The sequence below is a fragment of the Mobula hypostoma genome, chromosome 3 (assembly GCF_963921235.1).
Source record: "Mobula hypostoma chromosome 3, sMobHyp1.1, whole genome shotgun sequence".
NCBI lineage: Eukaryota > Metazoa > Chordata > Chondrichthyes > Myliobatiformes > Myliobatidae > Mobula > Mobula hypostoma.
Window position 1 is genome coordinate 7337304 of NC_086099.1, and position 20435 is coordinate 7357738.

The window sequence follows — 20435 nt, forward strand, 5'->3', positions numbered from 1 at the left end:
TCTCAATTGTTTTATTTGTAGTTTTGTTGTGTAACCCGGCCACATACACAACAACCGTAGTCCAAATCACTGACATACATCGTAAAAAGCAGTGGTCCCAACACCAAACCCTGTGGAACTCCACTGGAAACCGGCAGCCAGCCAAAATAGGATCCTTTTATTCCCATCCTCTGTTTTCTGCCAACCAGCCAATGCTCCACCCATGCTCGTAACTTCCCTGTAATTCCGTGAGCTCTTATCTTGCTAAGCAGCCTCATGTGCGGCACCTTGTCAGAGGCCTTCTGAAAATCCAAGTACACCATGTCTACTGCATCTCCTTTGTCTGCCCTGCTTGTAATTTCCTCAAAGAATTGCAGTAGGTTTGTCAGGCAGGATTTTCCTTTCAGGAACCCATGCTGGCCTTGGCCTGTTTTGTCCTGTGCCTCCAGATACTCTGTAATCTCATCCCTAGCAATCGATTCCAACAACTTCCCAACCACTGATGTCAGGCTAACGGGTCTAATTTCCTTTCTGCTACCTTGTACCCTTCTTAAATAGCGGAGTAATACTTGCAATTTTCCAGTCATCTGGTACAATACCAGAATCTATCGATTCTTGAAAGATCATCATTAATGCCTCTGTAATCTCTGTAGCTATTTCCTTCAGGACCTCACTTCCTTCACTTTCTTCAGTGAAAAGCCTTGCACTGGGGCATTTCCACACTCTCAACCTCAGAAGTCTGGATCCAGTGACATGAACAAATGTTTTTCTTGGTTGCAATGGATGACCATTTATTCTGTGCTTTGTCATGCCCTTCGCTCTCCGGGGTGTTGTAGAACTGTCTTTCTGGCCGTTGTATCTCACTGTATCTCATCCACCTAGTCCGCATGCTACAACAGCTATGTCACTTTCACACTGGGGTATGAGACCCTCCAGCTACCCTCAACTGGTTTAGCCCACCAGTCGAAGCAGTGCACTGGGTGGGTGTGGCTGTCGTTGCATGCAGGCAACTGATTAGAGCACACGCGAGAGCTGAGTGTCCAGAGGGAACCGAAGGTGAGTGAGCTACTCCTGAATGATCATGAGAAGCCCCTTCAGTAGAGGTGCTACCCCTCTCTGGGCACCTGATATATTCCTGCATCTAGTAGAAATCTGGAAAAAAAACAGAAAATGCTGGAGAAACAGTGAACATTTTGAGGTGAAAACAATTCATCTGTTTTGACCATATCTCAGTATGGCAAACTAAAAAACTTGTCACATTACATCCGGGATTGTTCAGGATTTGATGGTTACATAAAACTTGAGTATTTTTGTGGATGAAATTGAAAATGTAATCATGGAGATCTGCTTCCAAGTATTAATCTGCTTTTGATTGCAAAACTATAACTTAATCTTTCTTGCTATACCATTTGATTTGTCTAAGTTTCTGTTTTGTTTAACTTTTCTTGTAATATCTTCCAATACATTTGGGGCTAAGATTCTTTTCAAGTTCCAAGTTCAATGGAAGGCATGTTGGGGCCATTTTATGCATTTTTTAAAAATTGCATGCATAATGTCAGAATCTACATAACCAGGTTCAGGAACAGGAATGAATATCAGCACTTTGTTCTACCAAACTCCATTGACAGCAGCAGCAGAATTTTAGTGCTTGCCATCTTTTGTGTTGAGATTAAGCCATGAAGTATCTTTGATTCTTTAATTCTGGAGGATTTTAATGAAAGAAATGTAATGGTCAAATAAATTAAGTACGAGTATATCAGATCAGTACATTTCATCATGACACTCAGGGACTTGGGCTATTTTTTTGTGTGTGATTGTATGTCTTTCTGCTGTTGTAATCATATAGGTAGGCATCCGTTAGTCTCGTGAGACCATGGATTTTGCACCTTGGAAGGTTTCCAGGGTGCAGGTCTCAGCAAGGTTGTAGGGAAGACCAGCGGTTGCCCATGCTGCAAGTCTCCCCTCTCCACGCCACCGATGTTGTCCAAGGGAAGGGCATTAGACCCATACAGCTTGGTACCGGTGTTGTCGCAGAGCAATGTGTGGTTAAGTGCCTTGCTCAAGGACACAACATGCTGCCTCAGCCAAGGCTCGAACTAGTGACCTCCAGATCACTAGACGAACGCCTTAACCACTTGGCCACGCGCCAACACTGTAACCATATATGCAGATGGCATTGCATTGCATCTAATTGCAGTGGCTTCTACGGGATCAGCCAAAGTACTGCAGGTCCATCCCAGCAGCGAGTTGCTCAGTGCTGGAGAAACTGAAGGAGCTGAACTTGGTGTGGATCAAAGTACATATACAGAATGTCAACATATGCAACCCTGAGATTCATTTTCCTGTGGGCATACTCAGCAAATCTGTAGAATATTAACTATAACAAGAACAATGAAAGATCAACCGGAGTGCAGAAGACGACAAACTGTGCAAATGAAAATATAAATAAATGGTAATAAATAACGAGAGCATGAGATAATATGATAAAAAATCCTTAAAGTGAGATCATCGATTGTGAGAGTGTTCCAATTATGGGGACGTGAGTGTAGTTATCCTCTTTTTTTTCCAAGAGCCTGATGGTTGTGGGGTTGAACCTGTTTTTGAACTTGGTAGTGTGGGTCCCGAGGCTCTTGTACCTTCTTCCTGATGGCAGCAGCAAGAAGAGAGCATGGCCTGGTGGTGGGGCTGTCTGATGATGAATGCGCTTTCCTACGACAGTGTTTCATGTAGATGTGCTCAGTGGTTGGGAGGGCTTTACCCATGATGTACTGGGCTGAATCCACCATTTTTTTTTCTGTTCAAAGGCTTTTGTGTTTCCATACCTGGCCACGATGCAGTGTCAATACACTCTACTGCACATATGGAAGTTTTAGATGCAATGCCAAATCTCTGCAGACTCCTGAGAAAGTAGAGGCACGGTTAAAAAAAAAAGTCTCAATAAAGTTCCGATCGACTCCCGGTAGTCCCGATAGCAGGCGGCAGAATGGAGAAACTCTCCCTGCCATAAACCTCCAGGCGCCGACAACTGTCGATGCAGAGTGGATGTGGAGAGGATGTTTCCTATGGTGGGAGAGTCTAAGACCAGAAGACACAGCCTCAGAATAGAGAGCTGTTCTTATGGAACTCTGTGGAATTCTTTGCCACAGTCTGCTGTGGAGGCCAAGTCTTTCTGTATATTTAAGGCAGAGGTTGATAGATTCTTGATTGGTCAGGGCATGAAGGGAAACAGGGAGAAGGCAGGAGATTGGGGCTCAGAGGAAAAGTTAGATCAGCCATGATGAAATGGCCTAATTTGGTTCCTACATCTTATGGTCTTGTGTATTGCTGCAGCATAGATACTGCCTGACCTGCTGAGTTCCCTCAGTACTTCTTTGTGTGTGTGTGTGTGTGTGTGTGTGTGTGTGTGTCTCTCTCCCCCTCTCTCCCCCTCTCTCCCCCTCTCTCCCCCTCTCTCCCCCTCTCTCCCCCTCTCTCCCCCTCTCTCCCCCTCTCTCCCCCTCTCTCCCCCTCTCTCCCCCTCTCTCCCCCTCTCTCCCCCTCTCTCCCCCTCTCTCCCCCTCTCTCCCCCTCTCTCCCCCTCTCTCCCCCTCTCTCCCCCTCTCTCCCCCTCTCTCCCCCTCTCTTTCCAGCATCAACAGAATTTCTTGTGTTTAAAGTTTCATTATATTTGTCAGTGACAGTAAACCTGTTTCTGATTGGTCAGCTTGAACCAATGCCTACATCGGTTTACAGTGGCATTTTCAAAAGCAAAGCATTTACTTCAACTGCATTGATGGAGAAATTGTAGGTTGTGGAAAAGAGAACAATTCCAACTTCAAAAGCTTGCTAATTATTGCAAAATGACAATGATAAATATTCTCGTTCTTCTTGCTATCAGCACATTAAAAAAAATCTGTCACCATGTTATGTTGAACCTTGTGTGAATAGTTTACTGGAAAACGCAACTCCATAAACTCTTCCAATTGTAGAATATAACATACACAAGTCACTAAAATGGTGATCATACTTTTTAAATTCCTGCAGATTCAATCTTGAAAGATGTTGTCCCAAATTAAATTAGCTGCAAGACCATGTGCGTACTTGTACCGTTGTGTACACACGAAGGAGAAGGGAAGACCGTTGATGCTCAGTCCCAGAACAAACAAGGTAATATTTCGTACTACTTTAACATAGAATGGCATAACCTTTACTTGAAATATTTCAGGATATTGTCTAATGATGGGATTAGTTGCTTGCTGCAAAGCAGTAAGTGCAGACCTCAGAGAAAAGATAAGAGTGCTTTGCCTCAATTTTTGTTTTCTCATTGTATTGTCTTTATTCCAACAAAATAGTCACTGAACACAACGGTAATGTACTTATCTAAATTTGAATAGCACCAATAACTTATTGAAAATTTTTGCGGTGATGAGGTGGGAGGGCAAATTGATGCTAAGTTGAAGGTGCAGAGGTCTTTCAAGGAAGCGATTATTTTAATCAAGAGGGCAAAGTAGTTAAATTTGGGGTTTAAATTTATATTTGCAAAAGGAGGAAGTTTGCACAATAAATTTGGCTCAAGTTTTAAATTTCAAATTCAAGATACTAAATATGCAATTTGTCCCTTTGTGCATATTGTAGAGTTTAAATAGCAAGAAATTAAATTCATGAAGTGTTTCAGAGGTGTTCATTTTTCTAGATTAGTATGTAAATTACTGTGTTCAGTTCTGGCCACTTCACTACAGGAAGGATGTGGATACTATAGAGAGAGTGAAGAGGAGATTTACAAGGATGTCGCCTGGATTGGAGGCCGTACCTTATGAGAATAGGTTGAGTGTACTTGGCCTTTTCTCCTTGGAGCGACGGAGGATGAGAGGTGACCTGATAGAGGTGCATAAGATGATGAGGGCATTTTTCGTGTGGATAGCCAGAGGCTTTTTCCCAGAGCTGAAATGGCTGACACGAGGGGGCATAGTTTTAAGGTGCTTGGAAATAGGTACCGAAGGGATATCAGGGGTAAGTTATTCACACAGAGTGGTCGATGCGTGGAATGCACTGCTAGCAGCGGTGGTAGACGTGGATATAATGGGAGCCTCTTAAATAGGAACCTGGAGCTTAGAAAAATAAAGGGCTAAGTGCTAGGGAAATTTCTAGAGTAGGTTACATGGTTGGCACAACACTGTGGGCCATAAGGCCTGTAATGTGCTGCAGATTTCTATGTTCTAAATAAAGTAATGCTCTGTACGGAAGGTGACTTGATAGGAAATGATAAAGTAGTGATGGTTGGTGCAGAGGCATAGATTAGTGGGTGGAAGTGTTGAACAGCCATGCTGCTTGGAGAAAGTAATTGTTTTTGAGTCTGGTGGTCCTGGCATGCATCTGTAGCTATATACACATTGGAGATGAGGATTTCTTTTGCTGAACTTCAGTATAACTAATCTGGATCTGTATAAGTTGTTTCTCAAAAAGATTAATATTTAAGCCAAGTGGCATCAGTCTGCATAAACATCATATCTGCCATTTTAATGGATAACATTTGACAAGTGTCTCAGAAAGGCAGCATACATTATTAAGGACCTCCAGCACCCAGGGCATGCCCTTTTCTCACTGTTACCATCAGGTAGGAGGTACAGAAGCCTGAAGGCACACACTCAGTGATTCAGGAACAGCTTCTTCCCCTCTGCCATCCGATTCCTAAATGGACATTGAAGCTTTGGACACTACCTCACTTTTTTTTAATATTCAGTATTTCTGTTTTTGCACACTTTTTTAATCTATTCAATATATGTAATTGATTTACTTGTTTATTTATTATTATGTTTATTTTGTTATTATTTTTTCTCTCTGCTAAATTATGTATTGCATTGAACTGCTGCTGCTAAGTTAACAAATTTCACATCATATGCCATTCATAATAAAGTTGATTCTGAAGTGAATCTGCCTTTGGTTGCCAATTTTTGTCTTTAGTATGTGGCAGCATTGTGCTATCAATATTGACTACATGTAGATTGAAAACAGGTTCACACTCTTGGAAGCTGTCGGGACAGAAGACAGTGCCAGTCTGAGAGGCGGACAGGTCTGCGTGTCAAAGATTGGCGCTGAAATAAAGCCGAGGAGACAGATGTCAGGCAGAGCCGTGGAAGTAGGGGACACTATAGTGAGAGGTACAGATAGGGGTTTCTGCGGCAACAGGCGAGATTTAAGGATGGTGTGTTGCCTCCCTGGTGCCAGGATCCAGGACGTCACGGACCGATTGCAGGGCATCCTCAAGGGAGAAGGTGATCAGCCGGAGGTGGTGGTGCATGTTGGCACAAATGACGTTGGGAAGAAGATGAGAGACATTTTGCAGCGTGACTTCAGAGAACTCGGAAGAAGGCTAAAAAGCAGGACCACCAGGGTGGTTATCTTGGGTTTGCTTCCAGTTCCTTGTCCTGGAGAGGACATGAACAGGAGATAGGGGATCTGAATGTGTGGCTGAGGAGCTGGTAGGGGAGGCAGGGAATTAGATTCTTGGACCACTGGGATCTGTTTTGGGGTAAGGATGAATTGTACAGAAGGGACGGGTTGCACCTCAGCAGACGGGGGACCAGCGTTCTGGCAGGCAGGTTTGCCACTGCTACACGGGTGTGTGTAAACTAAGTAGTGGGGGGGAGGGGATGAACTGGAAATATAAGAATGGAGTTAAAGGGAATGAGAGAATAAGAAAAGATAAGAAAGACAACAGTTAAAGGGGCAGTAAGATCAGGACGGGATCGGAGAGTATGGGCAAATGCAATAGGAATCAATGTGAAAGGTGAGGGGAGTAAAAGTATTACTTTAAAAGGATTAAAAGTATTATATATGAATGCACGGAGTATAAGAAATAAAGTGGATGAGCTTGAGGCTCAGTTGGAAATTGGCAAGTATGATGTTGTGGGAATAACAGAGACATGGCTGCAAGAGGACCAGGGCTGGGAAATGAATATTCAGGGTATACATCCTATTGAAAGGACAGACAGGTTGGCAGAGGGGGTGGGGTGGCTCTGTTGGTGAGGAATGAAATTCAGTCACTTGCAAGGGGGGACATAGAATCAGGAGATGTAGAGTCAGTATGGATAGAACTGAGAAACTGTAAGGGCAAAAAGACCTTGATGGGAGTTATCTACAGGCCCCCAAACAGTAGCCTGGATATAGGGTGCAAGTTAAATTGAGTTAAAATTGGTATGTCGCAAAGGTAATTCTACGGTTGTTATGGGGGATTTTAACATGCAGGTAGACTGGGAATATCAGGTTGGTACTGGACACCAAGAAATGGAGTTTGTGGAGAGCCTCAGATGGATTCTTAGAGCAGCTTGTATTAGAGTCTACCAGGGAGAAAGCAATTCTGGATTTAGTGTTGGGTAATGAGCCAGATTTGATAAGGGAACTCTAGGTGAAGGAGCTATTAGGAGGTAGTGACCATAATATGATAAGTTTTAATCTACAATTTGAGAGGGAGAAGGGAGGATCGGAAGTGTCAGTATTACAGTTGAACAAAGGGGACTATAGAGCCATGAGGGAGGAGCTAGCAATAGTTGACTGGAAAGATACCCTGGTAGGGATGACAGTGAAACAACAATGGCAGGTATTTCTGGGAATAATACAGATACAGAGATCAAACTGCAGGATCAGTTCATTCCAAAGAGGAAGAAAGGTTCTAAGGGGAGTAAGGGGCAACTGTGGATGACGAGGGAAGTCAAGGACAGTATAAAATTAAAAGAGAGGAAGTATAACATAGCAAGGATGAGTGGGAAGCCAGGGGATTGGGAGACTTTTAAGGAGCAACAAAAGATAACTAAAAAGGCAATACGGGGGGAAAAGATGAGGTACGAAGTTAAGCTAGCCAAAAATATAAAGGAGGATAGTAAAAGCTTTAGGTATGTGAAGAGGAAAAAATTAGTTAAGACCAAAATTGGGCCCTTGAAGACAGAAACAGGTGAAATTATTATGGGGAACAAGGAAATGGCAGACGAGCTGAACAGGTACTTTGGATCTGTCTTCGCTAGGGATGACACAAGCAATCTCCCAGATGTAATAGTGGCCAGAGGACCTAGGGTAACAAAGGAACTGAAGGAAATTCGCATAAGGCACAAAATGGTGTTGGGTAAACTGATGGGACTGAAGGTCCCCAGGGCCTGATGGTCCGCATCCCAGGGTACTTAAGGAGGTGGCTCTAGAAATCGTGGAAGCATTGGTATTCATTTTCCAATGTTCTATAGATTCAGGATCAGTTCCTGCAGATTGGAGGGTAGCTAATGTTATCCCACTTTTTAAGAAAGGAGGGAGAGAAAACAGGCAATTATAGACCAGCTAGTCTGACATCAGTGGTGGGGAAGATGCTGGAATCAATTATAAAAGATGAAATAGCGGCATATTTGGATGGCAGTGGCAGGATAGGTCCGAGTCAGCATGGATTTACAAAGGGGAAATCATGCTTGACTAATCTTCTGGAATTTTTTGAGAATGTAACTATGAAAATGGACATGGGAAAGCCAGTGGATGTAGTGTACCTGGACTTTCAGAAAGCCTTTGATAAGGTCCCACATAGGAGGTTAGTGTGCAAAATTAGAGCAAATGGTATTGGGGGTAGGGTACTGACATGGATAGAAAATTGGTTGGCAGACAAGAAACAAAGAGTAGGGATTAATGGGTCCTTTTCAGAATGGCAGGCAGTGACTAGTGGGGTACTGCAAGTCTCGGTGCTGGGACCGCAGCTATTTACAATATACATTAATGATTTAGATGAAGAGATTAAAAGTAACATTAGCAAATTTGCAGATGACACAAAGCTGGGTGGCAGTGTGAAATGTGAGGAGGATGTTATGAGAATGCAGGGTGACTTGGACAGGTTGGGTGAGTGGGCAGATGCATGGCAGATGCAGTTTAATGTGGATAAATGTGAGGTTATCCACTTTGGTAGCAAGAACAGGAAGGCAGATTACTATCTGAATGGTGTCAAGTTAGGAAAAGGGGAAGTACAACGAGATCTAGGTGTCCTTATTCATCAGTCACTGAAAGTAAGCATGCAGGTACAACAGGCAGTGAAGAAAGCTAATGGCATGCTGGCCTTCATAACAACGGGAGCAAAGAGGTCTTTCTGCAGTTGTACAGGGCCCTGGTGAGACCACACCTGGAATATTGTGTACAGTTTTGCTCTCCAAATTTGAGGAAGGACATTCTAGCTATTGAGGGAGTGCAGCATAGGTTCACGAGGTTAATTCCCGGGATGGTGGGGCTGTCATATGTTGAAAAATTGGAGTGACTGGGGTTGTATACACTGGAATTTAGAAGGATGAGAGGGGATCTGATTGAAACATGTAAGATTATTGAGGGATTGGACATGCTAGAGGCAGGAAGCATGTTCCCGATGTTGGGGGAGTCCAGAACCAGAGGCCACAGTTTTAAGAATAAGGGGTAGACAATTTAGAACGGAGTTGAGGAAAAACTTTTTCACCCAGAGAGTTGTGGATCTGTGGAATGCTCTGCCACAGAAGGCAGTGGAGGCCAATTCTCTGGATTCTTTCAAAAAGGAGTTAGATAGAGCTCTTAAAGATAACAGGGTGAAGGGATATGGGGAGAAGGCAGGAACAGGGTACTGATTGTGGATGATCAGCTATGATCACAGTGAATGGTGGTGCTGGCTTGGAGGGCTGAATGGCCTACTCCTGCACCTATTGTCTATTGTAGAATTAAGTTGAAAAGGATTTTGATTCTGTCCGATTTTGGAGTTATGCTTGCCATCTTGTTCCAGAAATTCTAACAGAAAAATAGCTAAGGGAAGTGGCATATTCAGACTTTCAAAAGGCCTTTGCTTAATAATCTCGTGTTAAGGTTGTTCATTGTCATCTTCACCATACAAGTGTAAAGGAGAACAAAATGATTGTTACTCCGGATCCAATACAGAATTTAAAAAAACACAATGAGAATAAATAACAGAATAAATATAAATATAGATGCAATTCTATAAAACACATAACTGAGTGCAGCTGTATATACATAAGATTAGCTTATATGCACAGACTGATTGTGTGTACATAAAATGATGTTGGCAATAGAGTCTCTGCACTCAAGGTGAGTTTGACAGGATATGAGAGTAACAGTGACTCTTGGCAAGAGGAATGTGGCAGCTTATCAAAATTTACAGAACATGGGGATTTGGAAATAGTACGGATAGAGAATTGGTTAATTACAAAACCATAAGTTGATGTATTTTGGCCAGTCATTTTATGTTAAATGTTTCTTAAAAGAAACTTACTGAAAGTGTGGATAAGTGAAGAATTATTTTGCTTTTATTCACAGGTTTAGAACAAGAATCGTGTGGATGTGAATTATGCATCTATGTAGAACTATGTTTACCTTACAGTGCTTCGGTTGTCATTGTTGAGTCATTTGTCAATATGTTTTTAGGGCATGGCATTCACATTGGAAGAAAGACAGATCCTTGGCTTGCATGGGCTTCTGCCTCCTAAAATAGAAACACAAGATATTCAAGCAATGCGCTTTAAGAGGAACTTGGAAAAAATTCGAAACCCACTGACGAAGTAAGGCTCAGTTATTCCCACATGTATTAGTCATAGTTACAGAGTACTATTACATGGAAACCTCATTGACTACCCACTCACCCCGTCAGGTATCTTCTGTCCTATCAGTGGTATTGTGGAACTGAGGGAGGGTCTTGGACTATGCCTGTGTTTACATAGTAGATAACAGTTATTTTTGTCTACAGTAGATTCATTTTACATGTATAATTCAAGACTGTGTGATATCATTTCCAGTTCACAAGTTTAAAAGAGAATAAAATAACTCGTCCCCACCTTCAACAATTTGGCCCCTCCCACTTCCTTCAAACCCAGAGTGTCTCTTTGGCCACTTGCATGGTTGCTAGTTATTCTTGCTGTTTCCTCAGCTATGTGGAACAGTCTGAGTTTCAAGCCCACACCAGCATTGTTTCCCAGCTCTTCCTGCACTACATTTGTGCTGCTTCTGGCACCCACGCTGAGCTAGTCAATTTCATCAACTTAGCCCCCAATTTCCCACTGCCCTGAAATTTACTTGGTCCATTTCAAACACCTCTCACCCCTTTCTCGATCTGCAGAAATGGAGACAGTCTATCTACTGATATCTTTTATAAATCCACTGACTCTCATAGCTATCTGGTCCATATCCCTTCCCACCCTGTCATTTGTAAAACTGCCATTCTCAGTTCCTCCGTTTCATTCTTGCTTTTCATTCCAGAACAACTGAGATGTCATCCTCCTTCAAAGAAAAGTTCTTCTTTCGCTGCCTCCACCATCAATGTTGCCCTCACCTGCATCTCTTCCATTTAGTGCACGTCTGTCCTCACCCCATCCTCCTGCCACAACAGATTCCTTTTGTCCTTACTTGCCACCCAATAAGCCTCCACATCCGGCACATAATTCTCCGTAACTTCTGCCACCTCCGTCTGGATTCCACCACCAAAAGCATCTTTCCCTTCACCACCCCACTTTCCGCTTTCTGCAGGGATTGCTTCCTACACAACTCCCTTGTCCACTTGTCCCTCCCATTGATTTCTCACCTGGTACTTGTCATTGCAAATGGAACAAGTGCCACAGCTGTCCCTACATCACCTCCCTCGGGGCCCCAAACAGTCCTTCCAGGTGAGATGACACTTCACCTGCAAGTCTGTTGGGGTCATCTACTGTATCCAGTGCTGCTGGTGTGGTCTCCTGTATGTTGGTGAGACCCAACGTAGATTGGGAGACGGCTTCGTCAAGGACCTGCACTCCGACCATTACAAAAAGCGGAATTTCCTGATGGCTACCATTTCGATTCTATTTCTCATTCCTATTCTGACATGTCGGTCCATGGCCTCCTCTACTGCCACGGTAGGATAACGCAATTGGTGACAATGTACCTGTTTCAAAACCACCGACATTGAGTGAAGATTTCATTTTAGACCATGAGACATAGGAACAGAATTAGGCCATTTGGTACATTGAGTCTGCTCCACCATTCAATCATGGCTGATGCTGTTTTCCCCTCCTCAGCCCAGCTCCTTGGCCTTCTCTCTGTAACCTTTGATATTGTGTCCAATCAAGAACCTATCAAACTCTGTCTTAAATATTCCCAATGACCTGGCCTCCACAGCTGTCTGTGGTAACAAATTCCACAAATTCATCACCCCCGGCTAAAGAAATTTCTTCACATCTTTGTTTTAAATGGATGCCCCTGTATCCTGAGGTTGTGCCCTCTTGTCCTAGACTCCCCCACCATGGGAAACATCCCCTCCACATCTACTCTGTCGAGGCCTTTCAACATTCGAAAGACTTCAGTGGGATTCCCTTCATCCTTCTATATTCCAGCAAGTACAGACCCAGAGCCATCAAACATCCCTCTGATGAAAATCCTTTCGTTTCTGGATTCCTCCTTGTAAACCTTCTCAGGACCCTGTCCAATGCCAGCACATCTTTTAGATGAGAAGCCAAAAACTGTTCCCAATATTTAAGGTGAGGCCTCATCATTGCCTTGTAAAACCTCAGCATCACAACCCTGTGCTTGTATTCTAGATCTCTTCAAATGAATGCTAACATTGTATTTGCCGCCTAATCTTTAGGGTGTTCTACACAAGGACTCTCAAGTCCCTCTGCATCTCAGATTACTTGATTTTCCCTGTTTAGAAAATAGTCTGCACATGTATTTCTACTACCAAAGTGAATGACCATGTATTTTCCAACATTGAATTTCATTTGCCACTTTCTTGCCCATTATCCTAATCTGTCCTTCAGGTATAGGTGCAGGTGATCAAGGGAATCATTTATTCTCCCATTCTACACTCACAGGGCACTTTTTTAAGTGCATCCTGTACCTAATAAAGTGGCCACTGAGTGTATATTCACGGTCTTTTGCTGCTGTAACCTCTCTACTTCAAGGTTGGATGTGTTGTGCATTCAGAGATGGTTTTCAGCACATCACTTTTGTAAAGAATCCATCTGCAGTCTATCTGCTTCCTCAACACTACCTGCCCCTCCACCAATCTTTGTATCATCTGCAAACTTGGCAACAAAGCCGTCTATTTCATCATCTAAGTCATTGATATACAGCATAAAGAGAAGTGGTCCCAGCACCAACCCGTGGAGTACCAATAGTCACTGGCAGCCAACCAGAAAAGGATCCTTTTATTCCCTCTTGCTGCCTCCTACCAATCGACCAATGCTCTAGTCATGCCAGTAACTTTCCTGTAACATCACTGACTCTTAACTTGGTAAGCAGCCTCATGTGTGGCACCTTCTCAAAGGCCTTCTGAAAATCCAAATATACAATATCCACTGCATCTCTATTATCTATCCTACTTGTAATCTCCTTAAAAAATTCCAACAGGTTTGTCAGGCAAGATTTTCCTGAAGGAAACCATGCTGAGTTTGTCCTATCTTGTCCTGCGTCACCAAGCACACCATAACTTCATCCTTAACAATTGACTCCAACGTCTTCCCAACTACTGAAGTCAGGCTAACATCTATAATTTTCTTTCTGCTGCCTTCCTCCTTTCTTAAAAGAGTGGAGTGACATTTGTAACTTTCCAGTCCTCTGACATCATTCCAGAGTCCATTGATTTTTTTTCCCTCCATAATCTCTACTGCTACCTCTTTCAGAACCCTAGGGTGCAGTTCATCTGCTCCAGGTGACTTGTGTACCCTTGGGTCTTTCAGCTTTTGAGCACCATCTCCTTTGTAATAGTAACTGCACTCACTTCTCTTCCCTTCAAAATCTGACAGACTGATGCATAATACTCATTTAGTTCATTTGCCATCTCCTTGTCCTCCATTATTAGTTCTCTGGCCTCATTTTCCACTGTTCCTATATGTACTCATCTTCATTTCATTTCCAATTCTCTGGCTGCTGTCTCCATCATCATTTGTCCTTGTCTTTCTCTTGCTTTCTTCCCTTCAATCTTTCCCAAAAATACCATGCATTCTAACTCCTCTTTCCTGATCACAAGTTACGTTGCCTTTTCATGACCTCATACATTATTTCTCTTTTTGTGTATGCGCTGTTCATGACATCCTTGTTAGATATTAGTTTTGTCCATGACATTCTTTGCATCCTCCTCAAAAACCACATCTCTGCTGCTACAATTCATTTCCTCATGTTACCAGATATTGTCCAACATTCTGAGCCATATAACATAACTGGATAAACGTAACATTTCAGTACTCTGAGGTGGGTTGTCATGCCTAGTTTTGTATTGGTCAGTATACTCTTCATTCTCGTAAAGGTATCTTTTGCCATCCCTATTCTTCTTTTGATGTCCAAGTCGCACCTGCCATCTGATGTCACCCAGCTTCCGAAGTAGCAAAAGTTCTGTGCTTGTTTTATGTCTTCCCCATTTATTCTCAGCCTGCAGATAGGATTCTCCTTTTTGGATATCACAACATTCTGTCTTTTTGCAATTGATAGACCCATTTTTGCACTTTCTTCAACAATTATATCAATTAAATTTTGTAGTTCTTCCTCCCTGCTTGCAATTAACTCAGTGTCGTCTGCATATCTGAAATTATTGATGTTTTCACCGCCAACTTTGATTCCCAAGATGTCTCTTATTTTTTGTAATATTGTTTCACTGTACACATTAAACAAATCAGGGGAGAAAACACACCCTTGTCTAATGGCTGTCTTGATTTTCGTAAACTGACTCACTTCTTCATCTACTCTTACAGCAGCAGTTTGTTCACAGTACAGATTTCTGATTAGGCAGAGGTCTTTCGAATCTAGATCTAGAGTTTTCTATAATGTTTCAAATAACTTATTGTGCTTTACTTTATCAAATGCTTTTGTGTAGTCGATAAAACAAACAAATCTTTTTGCACTTGAATAGCTCGTTCTGATGGTATCCTTAACATCAATATGGCATTTCTTGTACCTTTGTCTTTCACAAAACCACATCGTTCTTTGCCTATGTTGCCCCCTGGTAAGCCTCAGGCTCGCTCAACTTGCTTTCGTCTAGGGGGAGCAGCCTTTGGCCCCGCCTAACTGCGTAATCAAGTTCGTGTGGATGCTGTGTGATGTACCCCACCCCGCCAAATAACAGACAATACACCATATGTGATTAAATGATTACACTTTATAGAACTTTGCTGGAACTTTGTAATTAATAGAAATAAAAATATAAAAGGAAAATAAAAGGTGCCAAACTTATCAAAGTTCAACCACTTCGTGCACAACAGTTGGAGCTCAACTAACGGGGTCTTCTTTCCACCATTCGATCCCCTCCGACCCCCTCAATCCGCCGCCTGGGACCAACCACAGTGGTCGGCCAGACGCTCCACACGAGTCTGTCTTCGTCTCCTCTCCTTGCCGAAGACCTTGGGCCTCAGACTCCCACTCAGGGTTGGTCCCGCCGCCCAGGGTCACTGCATCGCGTCTCCTCTGTCTGTCCCTAACACGCCTTTTGCGCCAATACCCGCGAAACACAATAGCTTACAGACACACAAGAAAGAATAACATCTATCCCAAATGTTTTGTTCCCCCTCTTTTTAATAATATCACCCAAACAAGCGGAGCGAGAGAGAACTCCTGACATTGCAATTATTATTACAGAAAAGCCATTTTAATTATAACATAACAAAGAAGCCATTTTCTTAGCCTTCGCAGTAACATAAAAGAAGAAACCCCTTACACCTATTTCAGCTTGTATCTTACTTTTAGCTCTTATCATCAAAATTCTTAGAAGTATCTTAGTGATATGACTCATTAAACTTATGGTCCTATGTAATTCACATTCTATTGCTCCAGCTTTCTTAGGAAGAGTGATAAATACTTTTTTTCATCTCTTCTGGTATTATTCCAGTCTCATAATTGTCATTGATTAAATCAGTAAGTTTTTCAATTCCATAATCTTCAAGGGCAATAATTTTTTCTATTACTAATTCATCAGGACCTGCTGCCTTTCCTTGCTTCATCTTATTTATTGCATTATGAACTTAAGATTTTAAAATACTTGGACCTTCAATGTTTTTCTTAATTTCTGGTTTTTCGCCTCGATCGTCTTCAAACAATTCGTGAATATACTCAGTCCATCTGTTCATAATCTCATCTTTTTCCATGATAATGGTACCGTCCTTTGCTTTCAAACATTCACCAGAAGAACAGAGGAGCTTTTTACCAGTGATATTCTTGATTTGTTGATGTAACCTTTTTGGATCAGTAATAGGGATTCTTTCTGTTTGCTCACATTCCTGGTTTAACCATTCTTCTTTGGCTTTTCGACATAAGCTTTTAACTTTTTTATCGAAGGACTTATATTCAATAGGATTTGCTTTCTTCCGTCTCCTTTCTTCCATTAGATTTTTGATTTTGTCTGTCATCCATTTATTCTTTGTGCTTTTTTCTTTTTTAGGAATCAGTGACTTTGCTGATTCTACCAAGGCATCCTTTAGAGAGTTAAATTTCATTTCTACATGATTGCTATCATCTTCAACAGATTCTATTTCTAGACTTTGAAATCTATTCCTTACTTCAATTGTAAATTTTTGTCTTAAGTTTTCTTCTTTAATTAATTGCAAGTAGTCAAGGGATTGTTAAGGTTTTTGCTTCTTTAGTTTTTTAAGTTTTACTTTTACATGACATACTACTGGGTTATGGTCACTATTACAGTCTGCACCTGGATATGTTTTGCATTGAGTCACTGAGTTTTTAAATCTTTGGTTTATAGTAATAAAGTCAATTTGATTTCTAGTATTATCACCTGGACTTTTCCAGGTCCACAAGCGTCTTGGATGGTTTTTAAAGTAGGTATTCATAATGACCTGATTATTCATCTTGTACCATTCTACCCATTTCTCACCTTTCATTTCTTGCCCCTAGTCCAAATTTTCCTATAGTATTTCCATCAGCTCCTTGTCCTACTTCAGTATTTAGATCTCCCATGACAATAACAATATCTTGAGATTTGCATCCATTCTTTGCTTGTTCAAGCTCTTCATAGAATTTTTCTATATCTTCATTTGTTCCATCTGTTGTTGGTGCGTATACCTGTATAATTGCTAAATCAAATGGTTGCCCTCTGAATCTAACAAGGAGCATTCTTTCTGATATTGCCCAATGTTCTAAAACAAATTTTGCCATGTTTTCATCCATAAAAATTCCTACTCCATTAGTATGGGATGTTCCACAAGAATAAACTAGTGTTTTATTTCTAATCTGACATGTTCCAGCACCTATCCAATGAACTTTGCTAATTCCAGTGATAATCTTTAGTCTTTCCATTTCATTTATCACATTGTCCAATCTTCCTGCTTAATATAGGGTTCTTGCATTCCAAGTGGCAATAATTTTCTTTTGTGTTACTTTAATTTTATGAGCAGTAGCTTGATGACGGCCGGAGATCCCCTGCTGGCCAGAATCAACCGTACCGAAGGAAACACCTTCAGAGTTGTCTTGAAGATCCTCTTGACGCTGTTGTTGTGTGATACATTTTGTGAGTTTGACCATGGTTTTCTTAGCAAATTGCAACGGTGGTTTGCTATTGCCTACCATTGGGCAAACTAAAGAAATCTCCATTTCTCTTCCCAAATGTTCATCCGCCTATACTATTGCCGTTGATATTTGAGGTCGTAGCTCATCCGCCTTCTCCATCATAAGTTCGGTTACTGAACCTGCTGGATCTGTCGTTGGCCTTTGCTCGTATCCTGAGCAGGAACACTTGCAGGTGCTACTGTTCTGGATCAGAGCGGCCCTGGGAGCAATGAATGACTAAGGGGTAACTCCACTTTCCCCAAAGCTCTGTAAGTTAGAGCCTCATCACCGGTTGCAGATTAGAGTCGTACCCAGGACTGAAACTTGGAACCTACCCTCGCCTCTGCCTGTTGAGCCAAAGCCATCCCACTTTGACTCAGTCCACTCTGTCGATGGCCGCTTTGCTAGACGAAACTTCTTTTATAGTGTGCTAGCTGACCGACTGTCTTCAGCCCCTCCACTCCCAATTGGTTGGCTGTTTAAAAAAAAGACTGAAAAATCCCGCGACTCCTCTCCTTCTTAGTTCTCACAACGGCCGCCTCCCTAGATGAAACTTCTTTTATAGTACTCTAACTGACCGACTGTCCACCTTAATATTGTTTACTAGCTTGCTTTCATATATTATCTTCTCCCTCCTAATGATTCTTTTAATTGATTTCTGTAGGTTTTTAAAAGCTTCCCAATGCTTTATCTTTCCACTAATTTTTTGCTTTGTTGTATGCCCTCCCTTTTGCTTTTACATTAGTTTTGACTTCCCTTGTGAACCAGATTGTACTATTTTGCCATTTGAGTATTTTTTTAATTTTGGAGTACATCTATCCTGCACCTTCCACATGTTTCTCAGAAACTCACACCATTACTGCACTGCTGTCATCCCTGCTAGCATCTTCTTCCAATTTATTTTGGCCAACTCCTCTCTCGTACCACTGTAATTTCCTTTACTCCACTGAAATACTGCTGTGTCAGATTTACTTCTCCATTTCAAATTTCAAGTTGAACTCAATCATATTGCAACACACAAAATGCTGGAGGAACTCAGCAGGCCAGGCAGCAGCTATGGAAAATAGTACAGTTGATAATTTGGGCGAAGACACTTCACAGGACAGAAACGTTGGTCCGAAATGTCGACTATACTCTTTTCTATAGATGCTGCCTGGCGTGCTGAGTTCCTCATGCATTTTGTGTGCGTTACTTGGATTTCCAGCATCTGCAGATTTTCTCTGGTTTGCCATTCATATTGTGATCACTGCCTCCGAAGGCAGTGATGAACCCCCTCATCACTTCCGGTTCATTACATAACACCCAATCCAGTATAGCTGATCCCATGGTAGGCTCAAAGACAAACTGCTCTAAAAAGCAATCTCGTAAGCATTCAACAAGCTCACTCTCTTGAGATCCATTATCAACCCGATTTTCCCAGCCGGCCTGCATGTTGAAATCTCCCATGGCTACCATAACATTGCCCTCTGGATGCGTCTTTTCTATTTCCTATTGTAAACTGTGGTCCACATCCCAGCTGCTATTGGGAGGCCTGTATATAACTGCCATCAGGGTCCTTTTACCCTTGCCATTTCTTAACTCAACCCACAAGGATTCGACATCTTCCAATCCTGTGTTGTATCTTTCCACCGACTTGATGCCATTCTTTATCAGCAGAGCCACGCCACCCACTCTGTCTACCTTCCTATCCCTCCGATACAGCATGTAACCTTGGACATTCAGCTCCCAACTACAACCATCCTTCAGCCATGATTCAGTGATGTCCACAACATCATACCTGACAATCTATAATGGTGCAACAAGATCATCCGCATTACTTCTTTAAGAGAAGTAAGAGGCTGGTTTGACATGTTGACATAATTATGTAAAGGGTTTTTTAGTTTGCTTTGTGTTCAGTTTTCTCGGTGTTCAATAAATCTGTTGCTATGGCTTTCCCGAAACATAACATGCTTCTAGCACTTTATTTGCGAAAACCTGCAGTGGTGACCCTGATGATGTAGGACGATTCTAGAATTATTGAACATGTCGGCCAATGCAGTGGCATTGCAGTTGCAACACAACGTGTATTTCTATGTAGTTGAGTTGCTCAGAAACTCCATGGCAGCAAGAGTGTCGAGCCTACCAGAACACAATTAATACTGATCACTGAAAACTCACCTTTTACAGACTTTTGGACTATTGGAGTCTGATCACAGCAAACAGTTGCTCTACTTGCCCAGCCTCGACGATGGTAAGCCTTCGGATCTATTGGACCACATGCCGTCTCTCCTGGGAAATCACCAACCTTCTTTCACTTTGAAAGAACTCTTCATGCAGTGAATGCCTGATCAAGTTTGCTTAGCCCTCGCTTATGCAACTGCGATGGACTACAGGGAGCTTGCTAAAATGGCTGATAGTCTACACTCAGCTAGGCAGCAGTGTATCATTCCTTCTCCTTTCTCTACCTCAATAAGCCTGGTCAGCAAGGCCCCCAACATAAGGACGATTGCAGCTGCAAAACAGATAATGCCAGGCCTGTGTTTTCACCACACTTGCTTTAGTAGGAGCACTAGGAAGTGCTGACTGCCTTGTAGCTTCGACAGCACCAGTGCATCGGGACATCAGAGGTCTATGAACACCATGGGTTCCAGCAGCCAGGGTTATCTCCTGTTCATTATGATACTCTTCTTGTGTGACATAGGTGCTCAAGTAAGTGTGCTGCCAGCACCACCCATTGACGAATAGGTAAAGATTGTTAAAACTTTGCTGAGGTCCCCAGTGGCACAAGATCTTGATCTACGGGACATGACAGGTGACGCTCTGCTTTTATGGGCAACGTTATGCTTGGGACTTCATCCTGGCCAATGTGGCTAGACCTCTGCTTTGTGTGGATTTCCTGTGTGCTCAAGGACTGTAAGTTGATCTTGAGAACTGCCAGCTTGTGGATGTCAAGGACTTTGGGTGGTTACCCTGCTGCCCCAGTAAGTTCCCCA

General features: G+C 42.3%; 1 protein-coding gene across 1 annotated transcript in view; it reads left to right on the forward strand.

The window, feature by feature from the left end:
• Nucleotides 1-20435, forward strand: part of me2 (malic enzyme 2, NAD(+)-dependent, mitochondrial) — a 112116-nt gene that overhangs the window by 20914 nt on the left and 70767 nt on the right. The window contains exons 2-3 of the mRNA XM_063042618.1: nucleotides 4003-4125; nucleotides 10378-10511. Coding sequence (XP_062898688.1) covers nucleotides 4018-4125; nucleotides 10378-10511 — 242 coding nt within the window. The 5' untranslated portion in view covers nucleotides 4003-4017. The remainder of the gene's footprint in view (nucleotides 1-4002; nucleotides 4126-10377; nucleotides 10512-20435) is intronic.